Below are 27209 nucleotides of genomic sequence, written 5' to 3'. Positions count from 1 at the left end.
CTATATACCATCAACATTCCCATATTATACAAATGAATCCCAATTATTCTGTTGACCTTACTACCATGGATTTAATTATGTCAATTTGCTCTTACAGTTTTTGGCTCCCTCTGTCCCTTTCTTTCCATAATCATCTTTTCCAAATCATCATTTTGCTCTCCATTGGCGGCTGTGATAGCTAGGAATCAAAGGCGCGAGCAGTAATTATCCCTAATCATTATGATAATCATAATTAACCTGTCAACAAAACTTTCTTCTTCTTTCCCTTTATTTGGTAGGAGAATATGTTTCTACCGTACTGTTTAGCGGTAAAAATCACTTTCTCTTTTTCTCGGACGATATTTTGAATTTGAGTTATTTCACCTCGCATTAAAAAAAAGAAAAAAAACAAAATTAGTAGGAGAAAGTGTTACATGTGCCCTATCATTACATAAGATTGTCTTAATTTTATAACTTCAATTATCATGTTCAACATAAACTAAATATTTATAATCATAAAGTCAAAATAAAATATACGAACAAATTAATTATTAAGAGTTTAATTATAAATAATTTATAACATTACGTTATTCATGTGCATGTTACATATACATTTTTTTAAGTGGATGAAACATTCTTTTAAAATTAACAATAATTTTCCCCTTTTTGCGTTTTGTTTTATTTATTTTTTTCTATCTTTTCTTTTTATTCCTACTTTTGTGGGGGACACTAACAATTCGACACAAGTGTGCTGTATAATACACCACACAAACGGCCCACATGGAAAATGTATGGTTCTGGTGGGCCAGCGTTTACATGAATTGTGTATAGTCCAAAATAAGAGTTAAAAAAGATGGCCAACTTTTTTAAATTTTTTTTTGCCATACCCGTTAAAATTAATTTCTGCTTGGATAGCATCAAAATCTTCACCCATTTTTGTTGTTGAATGGACTGTCAAGATCTGGTAGATGCTTTCTCAAACAGTAACCAATCAAAAGAGACGGTCTAGGGATGGAGATCAAATTAATTTGTTTCTAAAAAACTTGAAGGCAGTTCACGGACAAAAGGAAAGTTAGCTAGCTTCTTCTTTTTCTGATACTAATGAAAGTGAAATAATGGATTTGATATCTCATGCAATGAAATCTCTAACAACTTTGCTCCTTATAAAAGTTCTTTTTCGTATATAGTAGACACTATAAATATAATATTCATATATTTTGCAACTGTGTCTGATTAACATTTTTTGAGCAGGAAATGTATTAATTAATTGTTTAGAGAACTGAACATTTAGTTTTTATAATTATATAATTAATGATTATGAAATTTTGACAATTCAAAGTTGGAAAAGTATAGGAAAAGAAAATTCTTGATAGAAAGGATATCAATTAGTTAGATTTTTCTCCATGTCTTAATAATATATCATAAGCTTAGAAAAAGAAAAGAAGAAAGAAGAAGAAAAGGGGTATGTTTTGTTTTTCCCCCTTAAGAATACAAGCAATAGCAGCAACTATGTAGGATATGCAAAAGAATGAGAAGGCCTAGCTATTTGGCCAATTCTGATCTTATATATTTGCAAGAGCTTTTTAATTTATTTTTCTTTAATTTTTGGATTGTGAAAAGGTAAGTTTTAATTAAATGAGTAGAGTCTGATTTTGTGAGAAACAAATAATTTTAGGAAAGGCTAATTTTTATATACCTCTCTCAAACTATCATTGTCATACATCTAGAGTCTCATAGATGGCTCCCATATATTCCCATATCCGTAGCAAAACCCTTTTTTGTTATCATGACCACATGTTACTTTGAATTTTGTACCCAAAATTTTATGACTAGTAGCAAATAATCACGAGCTTTAGTGGTAGTTAGATAAATATTTCATCAAGGAGGTCGTCATTGTTGTTGTTGTCGTTGTTTCTTTCTTTTTTTTTTTTTCCTCCCCACATATAGCAGTGCTGCCATTGATGAAGCTTTAAAAAAAAAAAAAAAAAAAAGGGCATTAGAGAGCGTTGAAAGCTCGCTGGAGGTCTAATGGCTCGCCAAGCAAATTATCAGTTTTCTTCAGGCGCCGACAAGGTGATTTATATTTTAAAAGGAAAAAGAAGATATTAGAAAGACAAAGAAATTCAAAATGGGTATTTCGATAATTTAAATGGCTGTGGTACTATATAGAGTATTTTTTGCATGGGTAAAACAATTTCTCCTAACCAAAATATATAATATCAGTTTCTCCCAATATTCCAAGTTAGTATTTAATATTTTCTTTCTTTTTTATCCATTGCTATACCCAAATAATTTGTGCTCTAGACAGACAAAAAAAAAAAAAGGTGGGAACACCTAATTAATTTCATTGAATTATGTCCCCTTATTTTTAAAACTAAATCCAAAGAGTTGATTTGATAGATTTTTAATATGAAAATATTAGTTAAGTTTTTTGATTTGATCTATTGAATTTGATGACTATAATGCTAAAATTATCAAAATGTTCATCAAATTTATTTATCAATTGTTGTGACTGATTTAATTAATTTATTTTTTTACTTTACCTATCTATTTAAAGTTTTACTTTTTCATATTTAAGTCATATTAATATATCAATTAATAATATATTAGTATGTATTTTTGATAAATAAATTTGTTAAATATTTTAATATTTGTAGCATTGGATTAGGTTTATGTTTTAAAATTAAATATAAAAAGTTGATTTTATAGATTTATAGTATAATATTATTAGATCGAAGTTTGTTTTTTTTGTTTGTAATATTTATTAGATTGACTTGATAAAAGATTTATTATATGTATGTTTATAAGGGTTAATTGTACTTTGTTATCTTTAATTTTTAAAAATTTACTATTTAGATATTTAATTTTCAAAAATAGTCATTTAGACCTTTAATTTTTGAATTTATCGTGGATTAATCCAATATTTAATTTTTAACTAAATAAATAAGTAACACGGCCACTCAAAAACTTGTAACAGTATCTATGAGGAAAGAAATTAGGGGATTAATCAATGAAACGAAAGCAAACTATAACCAATTTGTTTGACTAGAATTGAATATTGAATTAATCTATAACAAATTTAAAAATTAAAAACTTAAATCATTACTTTTAAAAATTGAAAGCCTAAATTACAATATTTTATAACTTGAGGATACTAAAATATAATTAACAACTGTTTATAACATACGCAATGATCGGAGGAAAGGTGTAGTATAATCTGGACCCTCTAATCTCCCAGCTGCAGAGAAGGCGGGGTCACAGTCTTAATTGCTCCTTAAGGTAGTTAGTCTTATGCCTCAACATGTGTCGGTGCACAAACACCCACTTTGGCCTTAGGCCTTAACAATATATTTCAACCATGGAAGCTTTTATTTATTTTGTTTGCCTTCTTCCTTGTGGCTTTCTTATTCTACATATCCCATATATATATATATATATATATAAAGAAAAGAGATAGTAGCTACTTTAGCTACCTAGCATAGCTAAGCATGTGTTATATTGGTTTATTCGTCTGCCCAAGATTCTCCCTTTTTTATAATTTAAAAAAATGAATTATTTTAGTTGCTTTGGTTCAGCATGTCCTGCCAACAGTTATAAAGAGGACCAATTTAACTGCACTTGGCCTTCAAAAACACCATACATAAAGAAAGACTCCATCATTAAGGCAATGCTACAAAAGGCATTTTATCAAAAAGATTTAGGCAATCGATCAAAATATTTACAGTTGGTTCGGGATGATGGATAGTATTGAATTAGATTGAATTGAATTGGAGTGAATTGTTTTAAATTAATTTGGCCCAATTATAAAAGTTTTAAATAGTATACTCTAATACACTACAGTTTTATATTTCAAACGGGACTATATAGATTTTACATATTCTAATCTACAAATTGTATTAGGTTCTTTGAATTTCATATATATTAAAAAATTTATTATAAATGTGAATTCGTTTTCTATATGATATAGAAATTGATATTATCTAAATTTAAATAATAAAAATATATAATTAATTTTAAAATTGTTTTCTAATGATAGTGTGCATAAAAATTATTTATGTCTATTAGTTAATTATATAATATTATTAACATTTTTTTTTGAAAAATAGTAATTGCTTTTTAGGAAATTTTGTAATGTGGTTTGAATCCACAAATTTTCAAATATAAATGTAAATAATTTAATAATTAAACTAATCTCATTTGACTTTCATGATATCATTGGAGAATAATTTTTCAATTACCAATACATTTACGCCATCTAAAATCAATTGCCAATTTCCTACTCATCATTGGAGCTGCTGTCATGGAACGTAACACCCATATTTTACTCAAATGCAGGAATTAATCACTTGGAACCAAAATATCCAAAAAAGTATCACCGAAAGAAAAAAACAAACAAAAGTGATCAGAGTCAATAGAAAACAAAGTGCTTAGGGTATAAACGCATTTTTATGCCAAATGGATATTGATTTTTGAGACTTTAATTTGGACTGCAACTTATAAAGTGATGGATCCAGCTAGCCAAAAAATTGTTGTGTTTCCATGGGAATGAATTGAACTAATCTCTCTTACTTGGTCAAAATTTGCATTTAGTTTGCTTGAAGGGAAAATGGGCAATCTATTATACTATTATTAAGAAAATTGTCCTAATTATTTGGAAGTTTGAATTTTCATACTTTTTTGGCTGCTCCATCTGGACCAGTATTTAGTAAGTATACTCCATTGATCATGTAAAGGAGGAGAGAGAGAGAGAGAGAGAGAGAGAGAGAGAGAGAGAGAGAGGGAAGGTTTTGGGGGGTCGGACCTTTATTGAATAATGGCGATTCTACAACTTGAACGCCATGACAAATGGGTCACTACGCAAAATGTTGAATGTGTGGTTGGAGATTTTTAACAGCTATTTTTACAACGCCAAATTCCTTATTGTTTTGAATGTTCATTAACTTTTCAACTTCTATGTGAACGACCTAATATTTAATTGACTAAAACCATATATTCATTGTTGTTTGGTATATACAACAAAGTTCAAATCGGGTATATGTGGACTAATGACAATATTTTTTTGAACTCGAAATTTAAAAATAATTTATTAATTATTGGGTCAAGAAAAAGTTCATTTTCTCTGAACTTAATCCATATTTTACTATTTTTAAATTTTTTAATTCAAAAAGAAATAAAAAAAAATTGATAAAAAATATCAAACGTCTTAATATAAATAAATCGTTTTAATGTGAATCTGACTGTTAATATATAATATATATATATATATATATATATACAGAATTATTAATTCTAGTATTACTCTATTTTTATTATTTTTGTTCAGCATTTACATTGATAAACATCAATTTACCAGAATTTTACTTTGATTTTTTTAAAATAAAAATAAAAACTCATTAAAAAAAATTCCTAAATCTAGAGTAGAAAGTTTCAGAACTGGGATTTTTATTTATTGTATAAAAAATAAGGTTGTCACCGAGGAGACAATTTGACTTATTTACTAAGGAAGCCAATGTAAATATTCTTTTATTGTTACAAGGAAGCAAATTTCAAAATTTCATAGCTATAACTATATATATATAACAATGTTATTCTTGCCATGACAGAACGAAGCAACCAAGAAAAGAGAATCTCTAGAGGAAGACGAAAATTAGAGGTATATATCTGAATTTTTTAATTTGCTTTTCAAAGAAAAAATTTCAAACTTTTTTAAAAATACTGAATTACTATTATGATATATAGTGGAGTTAATAAAATTATACTGCATAATAATAATAGTTTTCATAAAATATAATTAACACACATACATAACTTTGTATATTTGACTTTTCTTTCTTGAAAAAAAAAAAAAAACTTTTCTATGTCAATATAATTGGTGAATAGTTGAACATTAATAAAATTGAAACTTCAACTCCCTGCGGAGGACTAGTCTAGCATCTTAAAAGAGTAGTAAAAGTTGCATTTGAAGTTTTAAAATGTCGAAAGATCGATATTAACCCTTAACCAAAATTTTCAATTTATAATGTAATGAATAATTATTTCCGTAGGAATTCATTTTTATGGATATGTGTATTTTTTTTTTTCTTTTTCGGTTAAGTATGGATATGTGCTTCTAAGTATAACTTCATGAAGTAGAAATTCTACCAACTAATGCTTCACAAAATAAACTTCAACCCGAGATCTTCACAACCAAGAAAATAAATTAATATATTTACCAAAAAAAAGAAAGTAAATAAATATAAAGATTTAATTGAGCCTAGAAAAGTACTATAAAACCAATTCCATATCTTTAAGATTTTATTGACTCCTTTTGATTTTCTTTTGGTGCTTCCAGAAAAAAATTATTTATTTTTTCATATTCATTCTATAAAATTTTGACATATGATAAAAGTGAATCGATATAATTTTAAGATATAATTTTAAAATGATTGATGTGATTTAATGTTTTTATTTTTTTATTATTATTTTTTTCATGTGTTAATTTAAAAAAAATTAAAATTATATAAAAATAGACAATTCAAAACCACTTGCAAAAGAACAATTGAGTTACTAAACAGAAGCAAAGTCAATATAAGTGACAAATAAATTAAAATTTTCTATTTTTCTTCTCTCCGTGTGAAATATCTGTACCTTAACGTGCAATTAACTTTTTTTTAATTTCTTTTCCTTTTTTCCCATTGCGTCAGTACTACGTACACGCTTTGTTAAGCTCAATTTTCCACTATTTTATTATATATAAAAGCTTCCATGCAGTCTCCTCAATAGAATAATACTTTTCTGTTTGGCAATCACAAGAAGTTTCTTATTAAAGACCATGCCAGCCTTCTTATTGGAGGTTTATAAAAAGTTTTCTCTATAAAATGACAAATCTATTGAAAGCAACTATTTTCTTGGTATAGTATCAATTATATTCTGGTGTATATATATATATATATATATATATATATATATATATATATATATTTAATTTTATAATACCAAGTGGGCAGCTTGACTAATGACTATTATGGGTCTTTGGCATTTTTGATGGAAAACAAATTAACTCACACAACATTTTGCATGTCTTAAATTCCATACTTATCAATTTAACATTTAAGTAAAAACAAACTACTTCTGATTAATTCTCATTTAAAATTCCATACTCGTCATGGATTAGGTTTAAATTTGAGCTATTTACCCACTTGTTCAGGCTATTACTTTCAAACAGCTTTATTTAATTAATCTCTTAGTTTTTGTACCTTTTTTATAGTTTGAATTTCTATGGAGTTTTTAACTTTCAAGCTCCTTAATTTATACACACAAATTTATATATATGGTACAAAATTCAATTTTCAAATGTTTATAGCCCTTTTTTTTTTTTTTTTTAAATCATATGTATAAGAGTATTTTTTTTATCAGGATGTTCTTATGGTTTTCCATCAAGATCTTACCTCTCAAATTTTGAATTATTTCAACATATGTAGCTTAGACAAGGTTCATTTTGCCCTCATTGAATTTTATTACATCATTCAACTCATTAATATATCTTTAAATTTCAGCTTTTAAAAAAATTTAAAAAATGATAAAAAAGATTCCGATAAAAAATCTATCATGATATTCTAATAGGGGACTGACTGTATATATATATATATATATAGCCTCAACTTGCTAATTGTCATTTTCCAATGTTACTTTTAGAAATTTCAAGATGTATATATAAATATGCTCAACTTGCTAATTGTCAATTTTCAATGTTAGTTTCAGAAATTTCAAGGGTTAACTCTATCACTTTACTCCGTCAAACACAAAACTTCTGAGTATCATTTTAAGTAGGAATCCTTGACTACATAAATGTATATTACAACTTATTCTTTTTAGTTTTTGCATACTTGTTCCTCAATATTATCGAGAATCTCTTTGTCACGAAGCATCCTTTATAAGCAAAGTCAATGGTTTGCGAAAGTTCTATCCCAAAAAAAAAAATAATAATAATAATAATAAAACTGAAAGTTATATTATAATGTATGCATGAAATTGTGAATGAACGAAAATTATTTAATGAAAACAGAAGGGCTTAAATGCTTTTTGTCTGGTATGTTGCAGAAACAGGTAATTATGGACAAAACAAGAAAAAAGAATGTTTTTGAAGCAAGAAAAAAGGAGGAGGATTAGTTTTATATCAACCTATTATTAATTTCTTGAAGAGGCTCATAATTATGAAGGGAACACGCTCTTTCATTGACCTTGGGCACTTTGCTCTCCTTTGAAAACGACATCAAACAAATTTTGTATAGACTGTTATTTATAGTACTGTTCAATGCGGTCCATGGGTATATATACAAAGTGTAAACTTTAATCCTCCCCATGAAGCCTCTGGCTATATACCTAGCTTCATCCGTTTTCATCAACATGTAGTTTCGACCTCTTTCTGATTGAATTAATTAAACTGAAAAAGTTCTTATCCAAAGCAAAAAGCTCAAGTAACATTTGATTCAAGAGGGCTGATCTTATGGCTTTTGGAAGTTTTTCCATTAAACATTTAGACTGAGCCCTTAAGATTATCTGCCATGTAAATTATATATCAAAGCAGTACTCTAATTCCATGAAGGTCTAACATGTCTTTTAGTGGAGAAACTTTTGTCATTTGTCTAAAGGATGAATAGAGTGAATTGAATCTATGGATTTGAAGTGCCAAGAAGACAATGTCTTTGAGAAAAAAATTCAGTATCACAAAATTATTCATGGGTGAGATGATATTAATAAAGCCCAAAATTTACTTACATTCTCAACATTTGCAGTACTTTTAATATGTGCTATTCATATAATGAAACTGTGATAATCTTGCAAAGTTGGGAGAAGGAACTTGTAAATTGAGCTGAATAGAACACGCCTACCCTGACCCATAAATGGTAGGCAAACCATATCCAAATTCTCAAGTCAAGCCCAAAATTATTATTTACTATTGCCGTTAGTTGGGTTGGAATTTTGTTGGATCACAACCCCACATGGCCACGCCACCAAGAGAACTGAACATGGACATGATATGGATCCAATTTCTTAGAGGAAATCATTAACGAGAAAGAAACAAGTTAGATATGGGTGTTAGAAATTCCTTATCATGGATAGGAAAATACTTAACCTTACAAACCTAGAAATTACATTTTTTGAATTCATGTGATCATGTCTTTTTCCTTGATCTTGACTTCTCCAGGAATCAAATGGACCCATTAAGGTGTATATATATATATATATATATATATTTTTTTTTTTTTCGGAAGTTTTTCTTGTCAATGTGCAGACTAAATAGATCTTTAATAACCACTCCTTTAAAGTCCCATGCCACAAGAAATTAATTAGGACCTAAGGCACAAGGAACAAAAGGTCCCCCCCATTGAAAAAGGACAAAAAATCTTATAAAGATAGGAAAAGCACCTTACCACCTACACCTTCATTTCCATGACTCCTACCATTTCCTTTGTCTTCTAGCAATGAATTTACTGCAACATAACAAAAACATGAAGATAAGAAAAACACAAAAATGAAAATAAATAAATCCCTTGTTTCTCATTTGAACCACACATTTTTCTTAATCAGAAAAAAAGTTCCTATTCACAATTTGGTTTTAATCCAATCTAATTAATTTGATTGGAAAAATGGAAACTTGACAGCTCCAGTTTTCTAGTATTCCTGGAAAGTGAAACTCCATCCTCTGACATGAAGACTCAAAAGGGTCTGTATACCACAAAAAAACCTTTCACTGTTCTTTCAGCAATCCGAATGGGGATTTAGCTCAGTATATCTTAAATCCTACATAATAGTAAATAAACACCTTCGGGGATGATTCAATTATACACTTTTTCTGCTTCTTTCTGAAATATTTTCCTACTTGCCCAACGATGACAGCTTTTACTGTTATACCCTCCCCTGCTTCATTTGTCCAAGTTTCAAACTTTAGAGTCAATAGCAGTAGTAGTAGGAGTAAAATCCATTGCAGTGGAAACCCAAGTGAGAGCATTGAACATGGTGATAATGGGTTAGCTGGTTTTCCCGAAAGGAAAAAATCTGTGATAAACCCAGGAATCATCAGAAACCCACCTCCTAGACCTCGCAGGATAATCCTGGTTCGACATGGTGAGAGTGAAGGAAACGTTGATGAGACTACTTATACAAGGGTCGCTGATCCAAAAATTGCACTGACAGAGAAAGGCAAAGCTGAAGCTGAAGAATGTGGAAAGAGAATCAGAGAGATGATTGAGAAAGACAATGTCCCAAATTGGAAGGTCTACTTCTATGTATCTCCCTATAAAAGGACACATGAAACACTGAAGAGTCTTGGTCGAGCTTTTGAGCGCTCAAGAATCGCTGGTCTTAGGGAAGAGCCTCGTCTAAGGGAACAAGATTTTGGTACATACATAGATAAACAAATTACAAAAGCCACTTTTTTTTTTTTTTTTTTTTTTTTGTGGTGAAAAAAGAATTAAAAAAAAGAAATCTTTATGTAATTCTTTGAAATTGGTTTTGATTTACATTTTCCTTTAAAGGAAATTTTCAGGATAGAGAGAGGATGAGAGTTGAAAAAGCTCTGCGTAAGATTTATGGCCGTTTCTTCTTTCGATTTCCTAATGGTGAATCTGCAGCTGATGTTTATGATAGAATTACAGGTAGACTTTTTTATTTTTGTTGAAGCTTTATTATTATTGATTAATTCCAATTAAAAGGCAAAAAGGGTGTTAATAGAAATAGGATTTTTGGGGTTTAAACAGGATTTAGAGAAACACTGAGAGCAGACATTGATATTGGACGTTTTCAGCCACCAGGGGATAGAAACCCAGACATGAACTTGGTGATAGTCTCACATGGTCTAACACTTCGAGTATTTCTAATGAGATGGTACAAATGGACGGTTGAACAATTTCATGGGCTCAGAAACTTGGGCAATGGAAACATGATTGTTATGGAGAAAGGTTATGGTGGAAGGTATGCTTCTTCTTCTTCTTCTTACCAAGTAAGACAGGAACAGGGCAAACTAGTTCCAAACAATTTCTGTAGTAAACTAAGACAAGCAGACAAATGCTTGAGATTGCTATTGGGATTCGAAAAAGGCCAAAGATTGTACATAAAAATGCAATTTCAACAGTACTCAAAGGATTATTATTGTTATTCTAGACACGAGTGTTAAAATTTACTTGCTACATAGCATGATAAATTGGGAGCTTAGGAAAATGTGGTTTCATTGCCCTTTAATATCTACTCTTATATATCTACAGGTACAGCTTACTATTGCATCACAGTGAAGAAGAGCTAAGAGAGTTTGGATTGACAGATGATATGGTGATTGATCAGGAATGGTAAGAAACCCAAATTCGTATCTTGCATTTTTTTGAATTTATATAACTTCTTACATTCGTATCGTTTCCTCCCTTTTTCTTTTTTTTTTTTTTAAATGATTTCCATTGAATCAATCTAATCTTTAACTTTTTATTGATTCTTATAAAGGCAAAAATTTGCAAAACCTGGTGAGCTGAACTATGATTGCCCAATGCTGAATTCCTTCTTCACCCACTTTGATGAAGAATGTACATGTACCAATCCTGAAGAGGTGATGACTATGTAACACGCATTTCACCTTGTAACGAAACCAAAATACTATACTAAATTATGTAATCAAAGTAAGTTACAACTTTAAAAAGATGCATGTTGTATTGTATCATAAAATCTTTGTCTCTCTTTTTCTTTGTGTATGATGGAATGTTGCCATTAAAAAATAAAAAATAAAAAAAAAAAACAAAAAAAAAAGGGAAAGCTGAGAAACATTCAATGTTTGAGTTAATTGATGGTATGTAGAGCAATATAAATGAAAACCCACATCAAGATCTGTTTGGACCAACCAAAGGGAAACAGGATCTAAAGTCTGTCAACATCTTTTGAGTAAATGAATGTTAGAGAAAGTAGGTGGTAAAGTCCGGCTTCTGAATGTGAAATTAAAAACACATTAAACAGACACAGAATATGATCCATAACCTAGAAATTGATTGAAGCAAATTGTGTCCACCATCTGAGCGCAAAAAATGGAGATGCGGGGTATCGATCCCCGTACCTCTCGCATGCTAAGCGAGCGCTCTACCATCTGAGCTACATCCCCATTTTAAGGGATCCGACTATTAATATTTATTCATTATGTTTTAATCATGGCTCCATCTTCTTGCTAATCGAACTTTGTGTTTCTTCCAAGTTGCTTGGCTCATTCTCTTCATATTCTTCAATTGCAAGCTAACAAATTTCTTTTAGAGAAAGACAAGGGCCACTTAACATTACCCACCTCTTTTTTATTTCTTTTTTTTCCAGAATTCTTATAAAATAAATTCTGATTGCTTTATATTAATCGATATCTTATTGCAATTTTCATAATTGCTATTTTCATTTTAATTTGATTGTTCCATATCATATTCCATTAAGTGTCACCACTGAAATTCCTTTTTCATGAGCTATCTCACTCACCTCTTCTTATCATGCTGCCAAATTTGGTGTTACATTCCAGCTGAATTCCTTTTCAAATTTTTTCATTTTTTTAGCCCAAACATATCCAATAGTCATACAATACAGATTCTGCATTGCTAGAGAGAAATCCAGCCCAAAAAAATAGGCAAAGAAATGAAGACAGAAAAAGAATTTAAAACACTTAAAAAAAATAAAAATAAAAATAAAAAACTAAAACATTTGTGGATTGTGTCGAGAAAAACAAATTACAAATCCCAATCTTTTTGGTGTCTCTGGTCCCTATGCATTTAAAAACTTAAAAGGGGATGCAAAATGGAGAAGAAAACATTCGCAATGGCCAGGATATTCTTGTTGAAAACCTGTAAAATGTTCATCATAAAAATAAAATAAAATAGATCCTCCTAATTTGTCCATTTCTCTCAGAATACACAACGAAGTCCTCCCTATATGCAAAAGTTTAAGCAGTAAAATGATGCATAACTTAGATTGCCACAAAGGGTAAATCCATAATCTGTTGTCATGAAGAACAATGAAGACCAAGATCATCACAAACGAAACAAACTCTATTCCCACAGAAAACCTGAATGATATTATTCTTTTTAGAATTACAAAGTTCAACATGTATATATGTGTATGTGTGTGTGTATATATGTATATATATAGAATTATATTGCAAACTATGTCTTTGAGGATGATGCTAGCTCTACAATCAAATCTCATACGTATCAGGCTAGAGGCTAGCATAATTTAAACAGCTGAGACAGTCTTTAACTTGCCGAAGGATAACAAAAATCTGCTTTCAGATATTCCTTTATCTTGGTCTTGGGTCAATTTCCATACACCCAACAAGACAAAAGCATTGTTTTTCCGATGAAGCTGCAGAATAAAGGTTAAGATGTTTAGGTTTGCATTCCAATATATAAATCCTCTAATCTCTTCTAGCCATAACTAACAGAAAAATTAAGTTCCGATATATTTCTTGGGCAAAATCTTAAACAAATATGAGTATATAAGTTTGTACCAATATTTTTTGTCTAAGATAATAAGGAAGCATCAGGAAAAATATCCGACATGGATTCGGAAAAACAAAACCACTTAGGCTTTAGAAATATAAGTTTTTCAATTATCTAACATCGGAAAAGTAAGAGATTTATGGATAGCTTCTCTTGTTATATATTGAAGCCTTATTTGCTCACTGAAAGATTTCAATTTCTATTATATCCTTTTTATAGTACAACACTTTTTGCATTTTAATTCTAGTTTTCAATATAAAGCATATTTTTCTGGCCACTTATTATTTAGTTTTTATTTAGTATTAGCCTTTAGACCACCTATCATTTAGTTTTAACCATTTAATTTTGTACCGGTCCTTAGGTTTTCTATTTTATTAGTATTAGTTATTATTATTATTATTTTCGTTTTTGGCATTGTTATTTTTTTTTTCTTAGTTGATTAAAATCCTTTAATCATAAAGTTATCAAAACATTCTTAATTGTTTGTTTTCTACAATTAAATACAACCGTATGATTTTATCTTATTTTTGCAATTATTATTATTATTATTATTATTTCTATTTCCTTCGATGTAAAAGGTGGTATGTTTGCACAATCAAATACGCCTAGTGTTGATTTTTTCCAATAGTACAAATACAAAAAATTCATTGAGGGAAATGCACAATGAAAGTCAAAATCTTCTAGCAAATATACAATTAATGCAAGATGCAAAATTCTCCCTAGTTTAAGTTTTTTAAAACCTAGACCCTTCTCAATTATATTGGCTTCTACATGAACTGAGATGGTGAAAATTAATGGTAGAAAACAGCACATTATTTAAGAGACAATTGTTCTACAAACAACTATGTAAAATGACCATGAATATATGTGCTAGGGTTGAGTTAACGACCCCTAACTAAATCGACAGTCCACGAATCTCATCCCAACGGCCACTTAAGTAGTTTACCAAAAGAGAAATGCTTGTACTACCTATAAAGTTCTTTTACATAAATTGTTTTATTCCAAGATGTGGCAAGCTACATACATGATTGGCCCTCGAATGGCGTGCAGCAAGGCAAACTTTTAATAACCCAAGCAAATATGGGGCTATGAACTTTAAAGTAATGATCTAATTAGCTTAATGGTCCATATAAAAAAGTCCAATTGAATTTTTTATAATATTAATTAATGTTTTTTTCAAATGATTGTCTTAATTAAATTGAATTATCTAAACAAATCAAATAAACTTTTTAATTTAAAATCAATTGACATTAAACCTATCAAAATAAAAAGGCTGCCAATTAAATTAATTTGGCATACAATCAAATTAAATGTCAGGTAAATAAAATTTTCTAATTAATTTTAGAGAACCATTAATTCACAAATATTTTGATAGTCCAATAAAATAAAAAGATTATTAAATATAACAACAATCAATAAAAGGGCTTTTAAAATTAATAATCATAACTAATAAATGACAGTTAAATAAATGTTACTAGTTGTTTTAAAATAAATAACTCTAAGTTTATTATTTGACATATAACTCAACTAAATTAAGAGTGTTATATAATAAATCCAAGAAACTAAAATAATTTGACTATTTCTATGAAATCAGGTTAAACAAATGCTAAAAAAATGTTTGTATATGCTTGAGACTTTGTTCTCATGATGTTAGTCTAAAATTTAATAAAATTATTCATTTAAAATTTTCAAATCAAATAACCTAAGTAAATATTTTTAGGTTATAAATCAATCAAAAATTTCAAATTCTTCTCATTGAACTACTGTGGACTTGATTTCACAAATGATATGTATGCAATTTTATCCAATTCTAAATGCTGTTCAAATTCTAAATAATCATCCAAATTTTCAAATTCTAAAATTCCAAATTAACCCAAATATTCTAAATTTTCTAAGTGAACAACAAAATTTTTTTAAGAACTACAAGTGGCTTTTTCCTTTTAGAGAAAAGTGTTCATAGACAGCTTAAGATCTCAAGCTAAATGAGTTGTAAAATATTTTTAAAACCATTTATAATTGGAATCAAATGGTATTCCCTTGTAACAAGCGATTATAATTAAGGTTTATATAGCTCCAAATGGGTCAAACCATAATTTTAATATTTTCTTAGAACCAAATAGAATATAGGTGAAATCTGTCCACATACGTATAAGATAATTCAAATCGCCAATTGTCTGTTTTTTATGACACTGCCCTTGCTTTTGTGAATGCTTTGTTTAGTATTTATTGTTTATTTATTTGGTGCGTGTTTGCGACTAATTTTTGGTTGTTGTCGTTTTACTAAAGAAGGTGTTATGGCCTTAAATTTGTTGCTACGATTTGGCTTTTTCTTTTTTCTTTTTTCTTTTTTCTTTTTATTTTATTTTATTTTTTGGCTTAAATTTGGTACCCCAATTTGGAGTTGGTGAGTTTGTTTCTTAATATTTTTTCCAATTAGCTTTATGGAGATTTGGATTTCGGTCTTGGTATTTTATTTTTCTTTATTATATTTTTAAACTGTGTTTATCGAGATTTGGATTTTGGTCTTGGTGTTTTATTTTGCTTTGTCATAATTTAAACCGTGTTTCTGTTTGTGATAAGAGGTTTCATTTTGGTTTTTTCAAGGGTTTTCTGAGTGTATATTTGCTGCCTAAGATCTGTTACTGTTAAGGTCATTTAATAGAGTTTTCTATATCTATCATTGTCTTGGGCAACCTTGTTTTGAGTCTTTTCCACCATGTCCATGATTTCAGGTAAATTTTCTTTACACTCTCTTTCTTCTTTCTTCTCTTTCTCTTTTTACTTTGTTGTTTTCAAATTTGGTTTTGTCTTCCGTTATTTCTACTTAGAAACCATAAAGCTCTTGGGCTATTGGCAATGAATCGGCCATACACTAGAATCGTGCAATTATTCACAGTTTTTGATAACCCTACTTTCTAGTATCTCTCTTGAATGTTGTTTTGAATCTTGGTTTAATTTTGTCTTAATAATATTATGATTAAGACTCCTATTGGACAGATTTGTATGAGAATAGGAAAGTTAATGCTCCCGTAGAATGGAAAATTTCGTCCAATCTACAGTATGATCGGCATCAAGTACTACCCTTTCTTTGGATGAGTTATATGCCAAGGACCAAAATGAATATTTAATTTTACATATATTTAGATTATTCTGAAACTTTTGCATTCTATATTGATATGTTGCTTTTGTTCTAGGGATTCAATTCCTTTATGGATCCTTTTTTCGCAGATTTGTGGTGGCATTAAACCATGCTTTATAACAAAGCGTGTGGAAGAAGTAACAGATTTCGCAATAAAAGAATATAATAGAAATGTAAGTAAAAGTTCTTTTACCACTTCGTTACATTTCTACATGACATATATATTGTTTTTTTGTGAATGTATGACATATATATTGTTGCTCCAAGGTGTAGGATTATCTCACACTTATAAATATCATAAGGGCAAATAGTCAACATGTGTATATTGTATTTAATATGTTAATGTATTGTTTGCTTGTTGATGTCTCTCATAGGTTGAAATGATGAAGAAATTGAAGGGAATATGTCAACATCGATGAAAAATGACTTTACATGGACTTATAATATGGATGATTTCTTAATCGATTCACTAATGGACCAAATGCATAAATGACAAAAAAAACTGATGGAAATTTTATTAAATTTTAAAAAGAATCCAAATTAAGTTTAAAAAAAAAAAGGTTAAAGTACAAGTAAGAAGGAGTGTTACGGTATAGTACAGTAAAACCTCTCTTAAATCTAAAAATTCCATGAAAGTGTAACATGTATTTTAGTGGAGAATTTTTTTATATTTTGGATCTGGAAGTTGGGGGATCAAAAAATGTAATTTTGTCATTGAAATGTCACTAAAGGGAAGTGGAGAGAATTGAATTTATTGATTTGAAGGCCTAAATGACAGTATCTTGGGGAAAACATATAAATTTATAAAACTCAAAGTTGGAAGAAGGGTTATGCAAATTGCGCTGCACAGGCTATGTCCACCTATAAATGGTAGGCAAACTAAATCTAAATTGTTACAATTCTCAAGCCAAACCCAAATTAAATATGGCCCTTGGTTTGGAGAAAACTTTATTGGATAAGAACCCTACATATGGCCACAGCAACATGAGAAATGAGCCTGGACATAATATGTGGCCAATTTCTAAGATGAAATTATTAACAAGAATGAAATTACGTAAATAGTTTACCTTACAAAGACAGAACTTACATTTTGTAAATCTATATAACAATGTCCTTCTTCTTGATCTTGACTTTTCCAGGACTCAAGTGGACACATAGTTTTTTTTTTTTTTTTATATATGTTTTTTGAAAAAAAAAAAAATTATCTTAAGTTTGTCTTGTCAATATGCAGACTGAATAGGTCTTCAGTAACCACTTCTTTTAAAGTCATACACCACAAGACATTAAATTGGGATTTGGGACCCAAAGGCACAAGGCACAAAGGTTCCGCCATTTCCAAAAGGACAAAAAATCTTGTAAGGATAGGAAAAGCACCTTGCCACCTATACCTTCATTTCCATGATTGTACCATTTCCTTTGTCTTCTATCAATGAATTTTCTGCAACATAAGAAAAATATGAAAAATAATAAAATAAAAATAAAAAATCCCATATTTTTCCATTTGAACCATACTTTTTCTCAATCAGGAAAAAAAAAAAAAAAGTTCCTATTTTTAATCCAATTTAATTATTTTGATTTGGGGAGGGGAAACATGACAGCTCCAGTACTCAAGTACTATAGGAAACTGGAACTCTTTCAAGCTGACATGAAGGCTTAGAAAAGGTCTCTATACCATCCACAAACAAGCCTTTCACTGTCCTCTCAGCAAAATTCTTAAGCCCTACTAAATAGTAAAAATATCAAACACCTTTGATGAATATTGCTACTTATAAAAATGATTCAATTATACACATTTCCTACTTCTTTTTGAAATATTTTCCTACTTTCCAAACAATGACAGTTCTTCCTTTTATACTCCCAGCTTCATTTGTCCAACTTTCAAATTTAGATTCTATAGTAGTAATAGTAGTAGAAGAAAAATCCACTGCAGTGGAAACTCAAGTGAGAGCATTGAACATGGTGATAATGGGTTAGCTAGTTTTCCTGAAAAGAAAAAAATCTGTGATAAACCCAGAAATCATCAAAATCCCACCTCCTAGACCTCATAGGATAATCCTGGTTTGACATGGTCTGAGTGAAGGAAACCGATATAAGACGGCTTATAGAAGAGTTGCGGATCCAAAAATTGCACTGACAGAGAAAGGAAAAGCTGAAGCTGAAGAATGTGGGAAAAGAATCAGAGAGATGATTGAGAAAGACAATGTCCCAAATTGGAAGGTCTACTTCTACGTATCTCCCTATAGAAGAGCACATGTAACATTTCAAAAGTCTTGTTCGAGAGCGCTCAAGAATCGCTGGTCTGAGAGAAGAGCCTCTTCTAAGAGAGCAAGATTTTGGTACATACTACATAGATTAACAAAACTCATTTAGTTTTTTTGAAATCTTTATGTGATCCTTTGAACTGGGTTTGAATTAGATTTTTACTTTGGGGAAATCTTTGAACTGCGTTTGATTTGGATTTTTCTTTTAGGAAAAGGGAATTTTCATGATGAGGAACACTGAGAGCAGACATTGATATTGGAAGTTTTCAGCCACTGGGTGATGGAAACCCAAACATGAACTCGGTGATAGCCTCACATGGTCTAAACACTTCTGACTGTTTCTAATGAGGTGGTACAAATAACAAATGGACGGCTGAACAGTTTGAGAGACTTAGAAACTTGGGTAATGGAAACATGGTTGTTATGGAGAAAGGTTATAGTGGAAGGTAATTTTCTTCTTCATCTTGATACTGAGTTATCAGGAACAGGGCAAAAGCATGCATTATATCTCAATTAGTACAAAATCTTCAAATATTCATACAATTATATATATATCATAAATGAGACGAGAGCTAAACTATATGTATAATGTTCTGTACACCAAAACTAGGTCCAAACAATTTCTGTGGTAAACCAGACAAGCAGACATGATGAATTATCTCCTATATCTGTTATTTTTCTTTTTGGGAGCTTAGGAAATATGATTATAGCTTACTAATGCACCGCAGCGAAGAAGAGCTAAGAAAGTTTGGATTGATGGATGACATGCTGATTGATCAGGATTGGTAAAATCCAAAATCATATCTTGCATTTTTCTGAATATGTGTCACTTCCTAGATACTTATCTTTTTTTATTATTATTTTTATTTCTAATGATCTCCTTTTGGTCATTCTAACCTTAAGTTTTTATTTGATTCTTATAAAGGCAAAAATTTGCAAAACCTGGTTAGCTGAACTATGATTGCCCAATGCTGAAATCCATCTTCACCCCCTTTGATGAACAATCTAAAATGTACTACCAATCCTGAAGAAGTGATATCTAAGTAACAAGGATTTCTCACCTAGTAATGAAACCTAAAGCCAATGCCAGATTTATATATGTATTAAAGCTAGGCTTACAATTTCAAAAGTAGACATGTTGTTCATAAAAATCTCGGTGTTTCCCTCTTTTTCCTTGTCTTAGATGGCAAGTTTGCTAGGAAAAGAAAGCTGTGAAACATTCAATATGTATTTGAGTTAATTGATAGTATCTAGAAAATTATAAATGAAAACCCACATGGAAATCTGTTTGGAACAAGCAAGGGAAACAGGATCTAAAAAGCCTGTCAACGTCTTTTGAGTAAATGAATGTTAGAGAGAGTAGGTGGTAAAGTCCGGCTAATGAATGTGAGATTAAAACCGCATTAACCAGACAGAATAAGACCCATAACTTAGAAATTGATTGAAGCAAAATTGTGTCCACAACAATTATTCCTCTCTTGATGTTGTTGGGCAAACAGGTTAAGAGCAAAACAAATTAAGCAACAAAAACAACCAAGACTATGGAGATGCGGGGTATCGATCCCGTACCTCTCGCATGCTAAGCGACGCTCTACCATCTGAGCTACATCCCCAAGTTGTGCATTTATCACCCATTTACAGTTTTTAAAAACCTTGATAAGATAAATATCAAGAAAATTCGGTGAGAAAGTAATAATAAGATGGATTACTTTGTGTTTCTTCCAAGTTGCTTAGCCCGTTCTCTTTAGATTCTTCAATTGCAAGTTAACAATTTTCTTTTAGAAAAAGACAAGGACCACTTAACATTTCCCTTTTTCTTTTCTATTTCTTTTTTTCTCCAGAACTCTTATGGATAATTTCTTATTGCTTTATATTAATTGTTATCTTATTGCAATTTTCATAATTACTATTATTCCAATAAAATCTATTTAGGTATATTCTTTACGTTCAGCATAACTTGATTGTTCCATGTCAAATTCCAGTAAGTATCACCACTGAAATTCCTTTTTCATGAACTATCTCACTCGCCTCCAACATCTTTCTCATCATGCTACCAAATTTGGTGACACATTTCAGCTGAATTCCTTTTCCATTTTTCACACCTTTTTTAGCCCAAACATATCCATTAGAATCCAATAGTTATACAATAGAGCTTCTGAGCTGCTAGCTAGAAATCCAGCCTTAAAAAGATGGGCAAGTCGTAAAAACAGAAAAAGCATCTAAAACACTTTTTCGAAAAATAAAAGAAACAGAAAAAAATAAATAAATAAATAAAAATAAAAATAAAAATCTAAACCACTATTTCATATGGGTTTATGGATTGTGTCAAGAAAAACACATTACAAATTCCAATCTTTTTGGTACCTCTAATCCCTATGCATTTGACAAGTTAAAAGGGGATGCAAAATAAAAAAGAAAACATTCACAGTGATCAGGATTCTTGTTGAAAGCCTGTACAATGTTCATCATAAAAATATAATAAAATAGATCCTCCCAGTTCTTCCATTTCTCACAGAATATACAACGAAGTCCTCCAAAATATGCAAAACTTTAAACAGCAAAAAGATGCATTACCTTTACCTGAAATGTTATAGAGGGAAAATCCATAATTTGTTCTCATGAGAACAATGAAGACCAAGACTCTCAAAAACGGAGCAAATTCTATTCCCACAGAGAAAACCCGAATGGAAATTATTCTCTAGAATACAAAGTTCAACATGTATATGCATATATAGAATTACATTGCAAAATCACACTCTTCATGCTATGTCTGTCAGCACAGTATAGGATGCTTTACAAACAAATCATACATATCAGGCTAGAGGGCTTGCATAATTTCAATAGCTAAACCAATTCGAGTTGGGTCATGATCTACTAACAATGATAGATCGTCCATCATCTTTGATCTTCACCTGCAACATGGTAGATGCTCCTTATTAGAATTGGCAGGTCATGAACCTTAACTGGCGAGAGGACCAGATAATGAAAACTTACTTTCAGATATTCCTTTATCTTGGTCTTGAATCCATTTCCACACACCCAACAAGACAAAAGCATTTTTTTTCTCAGATGAAGCTGCAGCCAAAAATAAAGGTTAAGATGTTTAGCTTTGCAAACCAATAAATTCCCATAGCTCTTCTACAATAACTAACAGAAAAAGTAAGTTCAAGATATTTCTGGAGCAAAATCTTAACAAATATGAAAGTATACAGACACAAAAAATTCATATAGGGAACCGCACAATGGAAGGAAAGTCTTCCAGCAAATATACTATTGATGCACGATGCAAGTGCTGGCTATTTTAAATTTTTAATACCTAGGACCAATGACATACATAACCTACTCAATTATATTGGTTTCTAAATAACTGAGGCAGTGAAAACTGAGGGTGGAAAACAGGACACTGTGTAAGAGATGTAATTGTTCTCCGAACAACTGTGTAAAATGACCATGGATAGATGTTCAAAGTTTTATTTAGCAACCTCTGCCTAAAACAACCAGCCCACAAATCTCACCCCAACAACCACTTAAAGTAGTTTACCAAAAGAGTAATGCTTGCACCTATAGAGTTCTTTTACATAAATCGTTTACTCCAAGATGTGGCAAGCCACATGCATGGCTCACCGTTGAATGGCAAGCTGCAAGGCAAGCTATGTAAGTAGCAAAACCATAGCGTAAGAAAAACTTCTCTAAGATTGGCTGGAAAATATATAGATATATATATCTCACCAGGATTATTGTTATTTAAGAGACTCTCGAAGACCTTCCTAATGAAATCAAAAAATTAAATTATAATATGATGGAGTAAAAAAAATAAAATAAAATAAAATAAGTGACATTTAGAGGACCAAATTGACAAGAAGCTGCTTCTGAGTTTACTAACAACAAAATTTGAAAGTTGCACCTCAATATTATTCATCTTCCTTCCAGACTAAACATTAGTACATAGAATTAAACTAAACACACTATACACCAATTAAAAGTCAACTTCTCCCTTACAAACAGCTTGTGTTGGTTTAAGAACTAAAAAATCAACCAAAAAAAAAAAAAAAAATCAAATAAAGAAGACCGGGCCATATTGATCAGAAGAAGGAAAAGGAACGCAGACATACAAGAGCACCTTTCTCCTGCATCCTGAAATATCATCCTCTACGGGTTCTCAATGGTTGCAGTTGTAATTCGTAAAGGTCGTGTTCTTTCCTGCTCACCACCGCGTCTCCAAAAGGCCCTCCTCCACCATACTTCAAAACCTCTTTGTATATTTGGGCAATCTTCACTGGAGTTCATGAATCGATTAAACCAAGCAAGCAATATTTCCTGTTGCCAAGCTAGCGGCAGAGTAAGAATTGTGTTGCTAAGACCATCCTCAATCAAATGTCTGTCAAGTCCCCTCGATGCTCTCCTCATCCACGCAAAATCGTCATAAAATGGCACCAACCATGTACGTAAAAGCAAAAATCTCACATCCTTGGAAGCTAATAGCTGCCCCTTCCCAATACCGACAAATAAGCGTGCTGTAACTCTGCTAACCTCATACCTATGAACTGCAGGCACTTTAGAATGTGCAGCAGACATTTCGGTTTGAGATGCCCATGTTTTCAAGAAATCCTCAGCAATCTGTCTATCAATCAAAATATCCAACATCCAATGCATATTATCAGCTTGCCTAGCAATCTGACCCACATTTTGCAAATCCGACTCTGCTGCCCGCAAAAAATGGTGGTGAAGCAATTGCAAACACCCGTCACAAGCCGAGTACAATGACTCTTTGCGAAGATCATTATGAGACGAATTCTCACGAAGCATCTTCAACACCAAACCTTTCATATCCCTCCTAGCTTTCTCATCTTTGCCTTCAAGAACTACATGTAAAAGTTTGAGAAGAACTTCTTCATTATCATTTCCTTCTTCAGTTCCATTATTAACTTCAATTGAGACCCTCTTCAGAACCTCCCCTGCTCCAACACCTTCAAGGTGAAGCTCGGACAAAAGCGAGGCCACCTTCTCTTCTTCGTCCTCAGCCCATGGAGCAGCTTCTAAGTACTCCAAACAAGACAAAACACCAGCATCGAACCCAATTGCAGCAGAAACCTAAGACATCAGATAGACAATTTCAACACCTCAAAGACAAGAAAAGAAAACGAAAACTTTTCATGGGTTTGACTCTGTCCATTTTCCAATATGTGTACACTCTGAAAATTAGTCTAGGAACAATGTCTCTAATAGTGAATATTCCTAAATTCATATATATACTGTATAAGAAATGCAATAGAAATATAGACAAATAAATAACTTGTTAATTAATCTTAAAATTCCTGAACAAAATAATAGACACACTGAGGTGTTTCTTTCTTTTACCTTCAAAATCCCAAGAACTCTAGGAACATCCTCCTTCATAAGCTTCTTCCTCAGATCTTTGCAATACATCAACCGCAAGGTCTCTATATAAATCTCAACATCATCACAATCAGCAATTTCCACAGAGTAAGGAGAAGGCGACGTCGTTCTCTGCTGCTTGGTCCACCTATCGGACAGCTTCACAGCGAAGAAACGACTGTGAGCGACCAGAATCTGACGGTGAACATTCATGGAAATACTAAAACCATCTCTCGAACTCAACGTAAGCTTAATGTCACCGGACGACGGGTCGTTGAACTGGTTTCCGGGACTACGAGAACCCAAAGCGTCGGCAATCCTCTGCATCATCAATGCCTGCCTGTCCTGAGCCGAAACCATCTGAAGCTTCTGCGAAGCAGCGACGGCGACATTGTTGGATTGGATCTGAGTCCTGGGATGGATATCGGGCTCATTGGCCATCATCTCGAAAAGAGTCGGGCTCGATCGGGTCTTATCAGGCGGAGGAGGCGGCGACATTGGGTTCAGAAGCCCAGCGGTGAGCACCGAATTGAACTTGCTGAAGCTCGAAGGGAACGAATCGTGATGATGACCCGAATACCCATTAGTCGCCACCACCGTACCATTAGCTGTTGTCGTTGCCGTTGCCGTTGCGGTTGCCGTACCATTAGAAGCCGAAGTGGGTATGAAATCCATCACCGGAGAAAGACTCCCCGGCGAGAAACGAATCCGGAAAGATGAAGACGGCGAAGAAGCCGGAGAAGAAGAAGATGGGTTAGTGGGCACAGGATCAGATTCTTGACTGTGATACGACAGCCCACCGTTCCTTTTGGGCTGAGCAGGTGGAGAAGGAGGTGGAGGAGGAGGAGTGGGAATGTGCTTGGAAGCAGGGCAACACCAAGAGTTGTCCGGCGAAACAATGGTGGGGTTTTCAAGAACTCTGCGATAATTGGGTGTGGCGGCTGCGGCGGCGGAGGTGGAAATGGTGGTTTCACGGCACTTGCGGCGTTTGGGCTTGGTGGGTTGGGTTTGGACTTTGAAGTGAGAAGTAGTTGTAGTAGTTGTTGTTGTGGTTGCTGCCATGAAATGTATGTGGGTTTTGAAGTGATAATTGTCCTTTAGCAATGGGGCATTGGCATCTGAGCTACTCTCTCAGAGAAAGTAATTGGAATTGACCAAAAAACGAATAAACAAAAAAAATTGATAATTAAAAAAGAAAAAAAAATGGCGGTGGAAACGAGACGATGAAGAGGGTTTTATTTTTTTTTATTTTTTATTTTTTGTAAAATTAAAAATCAGCAGTAAAAGACATAAAAACGGCAACGAGGAAACTCAGAAAAACATTAAATGTGAGAGAGAAAGAGATATAGAGAGAGAGAGAGAGAGAGAGAGAGAGAAAGAGTATGCATATGGGGTGAGATATCCTAAATAGTATTTGTCGTTCCTTTCCTTATGGATAGAGAAAGAGGAAAAAAGCTGAAGTTTTTATTTTTATTTTTTCCTTCTTTTTTTGTTTTTGTTTTCTTTGTGTTTTTTTTTTCTTTTTTTGGTTTTTGAGAAGTGTTTTTGGATTTGGGGAAACGAGGATGAGGTGGTGGTAGTGGTGGTGGGGTTTATGGTTTTTTATTTGGTAACTCCTCCAGAGAAAAGCTTTGGAAGTGTGTCAGATTAAAGGCTGGAGACAACGATATATACATGGAGAGAGAGAGAGAGAGTGATAATGCCCTCACATTATTTTTTTTTTCTTTTCTAGTTTTAAACTTTTTTTTTTGTTTTTTTTTTTCCCTGAGCATGCCAAAAATTAATAATAAATAATGATAATATATAATAATCAATCAGTGTTTTTTTTTGCAATTCATTGTTTCTGAAGTTGGCAGGATTATGTTGTTCCAGTTGTGTGCTTTGTTCTCTCATTGTTTTTAGATGATGCTTTTATATATATATATATATATATGTGTGTGTGTGTGTGTGCGTGTGTGTATATATTTCCCTTTTTTTTCTTTTTTTGGAGAATAATATATACTATAAATTTCTCAGAAAGTAATGTGTTTTGGTTTGGTTGCAAGTGTGAGTGTGACTATTTTTTGGACAACTTGGGAAGTAAATTTAATTCATCTTAGATTCTTTATCCTTTAAAATACTTGGAACCGGGAAAACAAAAACATAAAAAACTTTAGTAATGACACTTTTGAATGCTTTTTTAATGAAAACTACGACTCAAATTTAATTCACATTTATGATAAAAATAAAATAAATTCTCATTTGATTATTTACTGTGATTTTCAATCAATGAAATGCCGGGTTTGGGATTGATTCCAGACCTCCCAGAATAAATTCTTCTACAATTTTAGGATACTTTTATATTTGGAAAAACTGATTATAACTTCATTATTAAATAATTTTGGAAGTTAAAAAGCTAATTAAATTAAGAGTTTTCAAAAATTCTCATTCTTTCATAATCACAATAAACAATTCTAATTTCCAAAATATTCTAGGTTTATCAATAAAACTACATTTATATTTATCTTTATCTTATAAAACAACCACATTTAAATTAATATATATATATATATATTTATAATTTTTAATTATAAATTTATTATAGTTATATTAATAATATTTACATATTATTAATAATATATCTGAATTCTATTTAATGTAAAAAAAAAATCTGAACATTATTGTATATAAATTAAATTATTTAAAAAAATATAATTTATATATATCATGTCCATTTCAATAATTGTTAAATTTTATAACAATTTTACATTTAAAATTATTAAATAATTATGTATAATTTTTGTTTCTTGTAGTCATTTATCAGCATAATTACCATGTAATTAAGTAGTTTTAATTCAAAATGTTGAAATTGATTTTTTTTTTTTTTGAAGAAATTATAACAGTACCAAATTAGCGTGAGTTTACTTTCTCTATTTCTTTTTAGTTTAGCGTCTAGACTAATCAATAAAAGCCAAAAGTCACGAATTC

The 27209-nt window shown here is 31.2% G+C and overlaps 2 protein-coding genes, 1 long non-coding RNA gene and 1 other non-coding gene across 6 annotated transcripts; 2 read left to right on the top strand and 2 right to left on the bottom strand.

The window, feature by feature from the left end:
* Positions 1-9607: 9607 nt before the first annotated feature.
* LOC107430163 (phosphoglycerate mutase-like protein AT74H) lies at positions 9608-11670 on the top strand. Its single transcript, XM_048464654.2, has 5 exons — positions 9608-10359; positions 10497-10616; positions 10719-10932; positions 11223-11303; positions 11452-11670. The coding sequence occupies exons 1-5, from the start codon at positions 9852-9854 to the stop codon at positions 11567-11569; spliced, it is 1041 nt and encodes a 346-aa protein (XP_048320611.2). The 5' UTR covers positions 9608-9851; the 3' UTR covers positions 11570-11670.
* A 354-nt stretch (positions 11671-12024) lies between these two features.
* TRNAA-AGC (transfer RNA alanine (anticodon AGC)) lies at positions 12025-12097 on the bottom strand. The gene has a single exon. It is a non-coding gene; the product is annotated as a tRNA-Ala (tRNA).
* A 6009-nt stretch (positions 12098-18106) lies between these two features.
* On the top strand, positions 18107-19926 carry LOC107430162 (uncharacterized). Its single transcript, XR_007238080.2, has 3 exons — positions 18107-18941; positions 19076-19651; positions 19792-19926. It is a non-coding gene; the product is annotated as an uncharacterized LOC107430162 (long non-coding RNA).
* A 1581-nt stretch (positions 19927-21507) lies between these two features.
* LOC107430184 (BTB/POZ domain-containing protein At1g63850) lies at positions 21508-25833 on the bottom strand. Of its 3 annotated transcripts, none has more exons than XM_016040981.4 (4): positions 24225-25833; positions 22596-23957; positions 21861-21941; positions 21508-21778 (listed from the first exon to the last, which is right to left on the bottom strand). In XM_016040981.4, exons 1-2 carry the CDS (start codon positions 25302-25304, stop codon positions 23016-23018), a joined length of 2022 nt encoding a protein of 673 aa, XP_015896467.2. In that variant the 5' UTR covers positions 25305-25833; the 3' UTR covers positions 21508-21778; positions 21861-21941; positions 22596-23015. The 3 variants fall into 3 exon arrangements, with proteins under 3 accessions (XP_015896467.2, XP_060674617.1, XP_060674616.1); XM_060818634.1 differs by having other exon boundaries at positions 22987-23957; XM_060818633.1 differs by having other exon boundaries at positions 22979-23957; positions 24225-25832.
* Positions 25834-27209: the final 1376 nt, after the last annotated feature.

The sequence above is a fragment of the Ziziphus jujuba genome, chromosome 6 (genome assembly GCF_031755915.1).
Source record: "Ziziphus jujuba cultivar Dongzao chromosome 6, ASM3175591v1".
In the NCBI taxonomy this organism is placed as follows: Eukaryota; Viridiplantae; Streptophyta; class Magnoliopsida; order Rosales; family Rhamnaceae; genus Ziziphus; species Ziziphus jujuba.
Note: the sequence above shows the minus strand (reverse complement) of the source record. Positions and strands in the feature narration are given on the sequence as shown.

Excerpts from the sequence above, each read along its gene's own strand:
- LOC107430184 (XM_016040981.4), bottom strand. The coding sequence starts at position 25,304 with ATGGCAGCAACCACAACAACAACTACTACAACTACTTCTCACTTCAAA. Across the intron at positions 23,958-24,224 it reads GAGTTCTTGGGATTTTGAAG|GTTTCTGCTGCAATTGGGTT; the intron begins GTAAAAGAAAGA and ends CTGATGTCTTAG.
- LOC107430163 (XM_048464654.2), top strand. The coding sequence starts at position 9,852 with ATGACAGCTTTTACTGTTATACCCTCCCCTGCTTCATTTGTCCAAGTT. Across the intron at positions 10,360-10,496 it reads TCTAAGGGAACAAGATTTTG|GAAATTTTCAGGATAGAGAG; the intron begins GTACATACATAG and ends TTTCCTTTAAAG. Across the intron at positions 10,933-11,222 it reads GAGAAAGGTTATGGTGGAAG|GTACAGCTTACTATTGCATC; the intron begins GTATGCTTCTTC and ends ATATATCTACAG.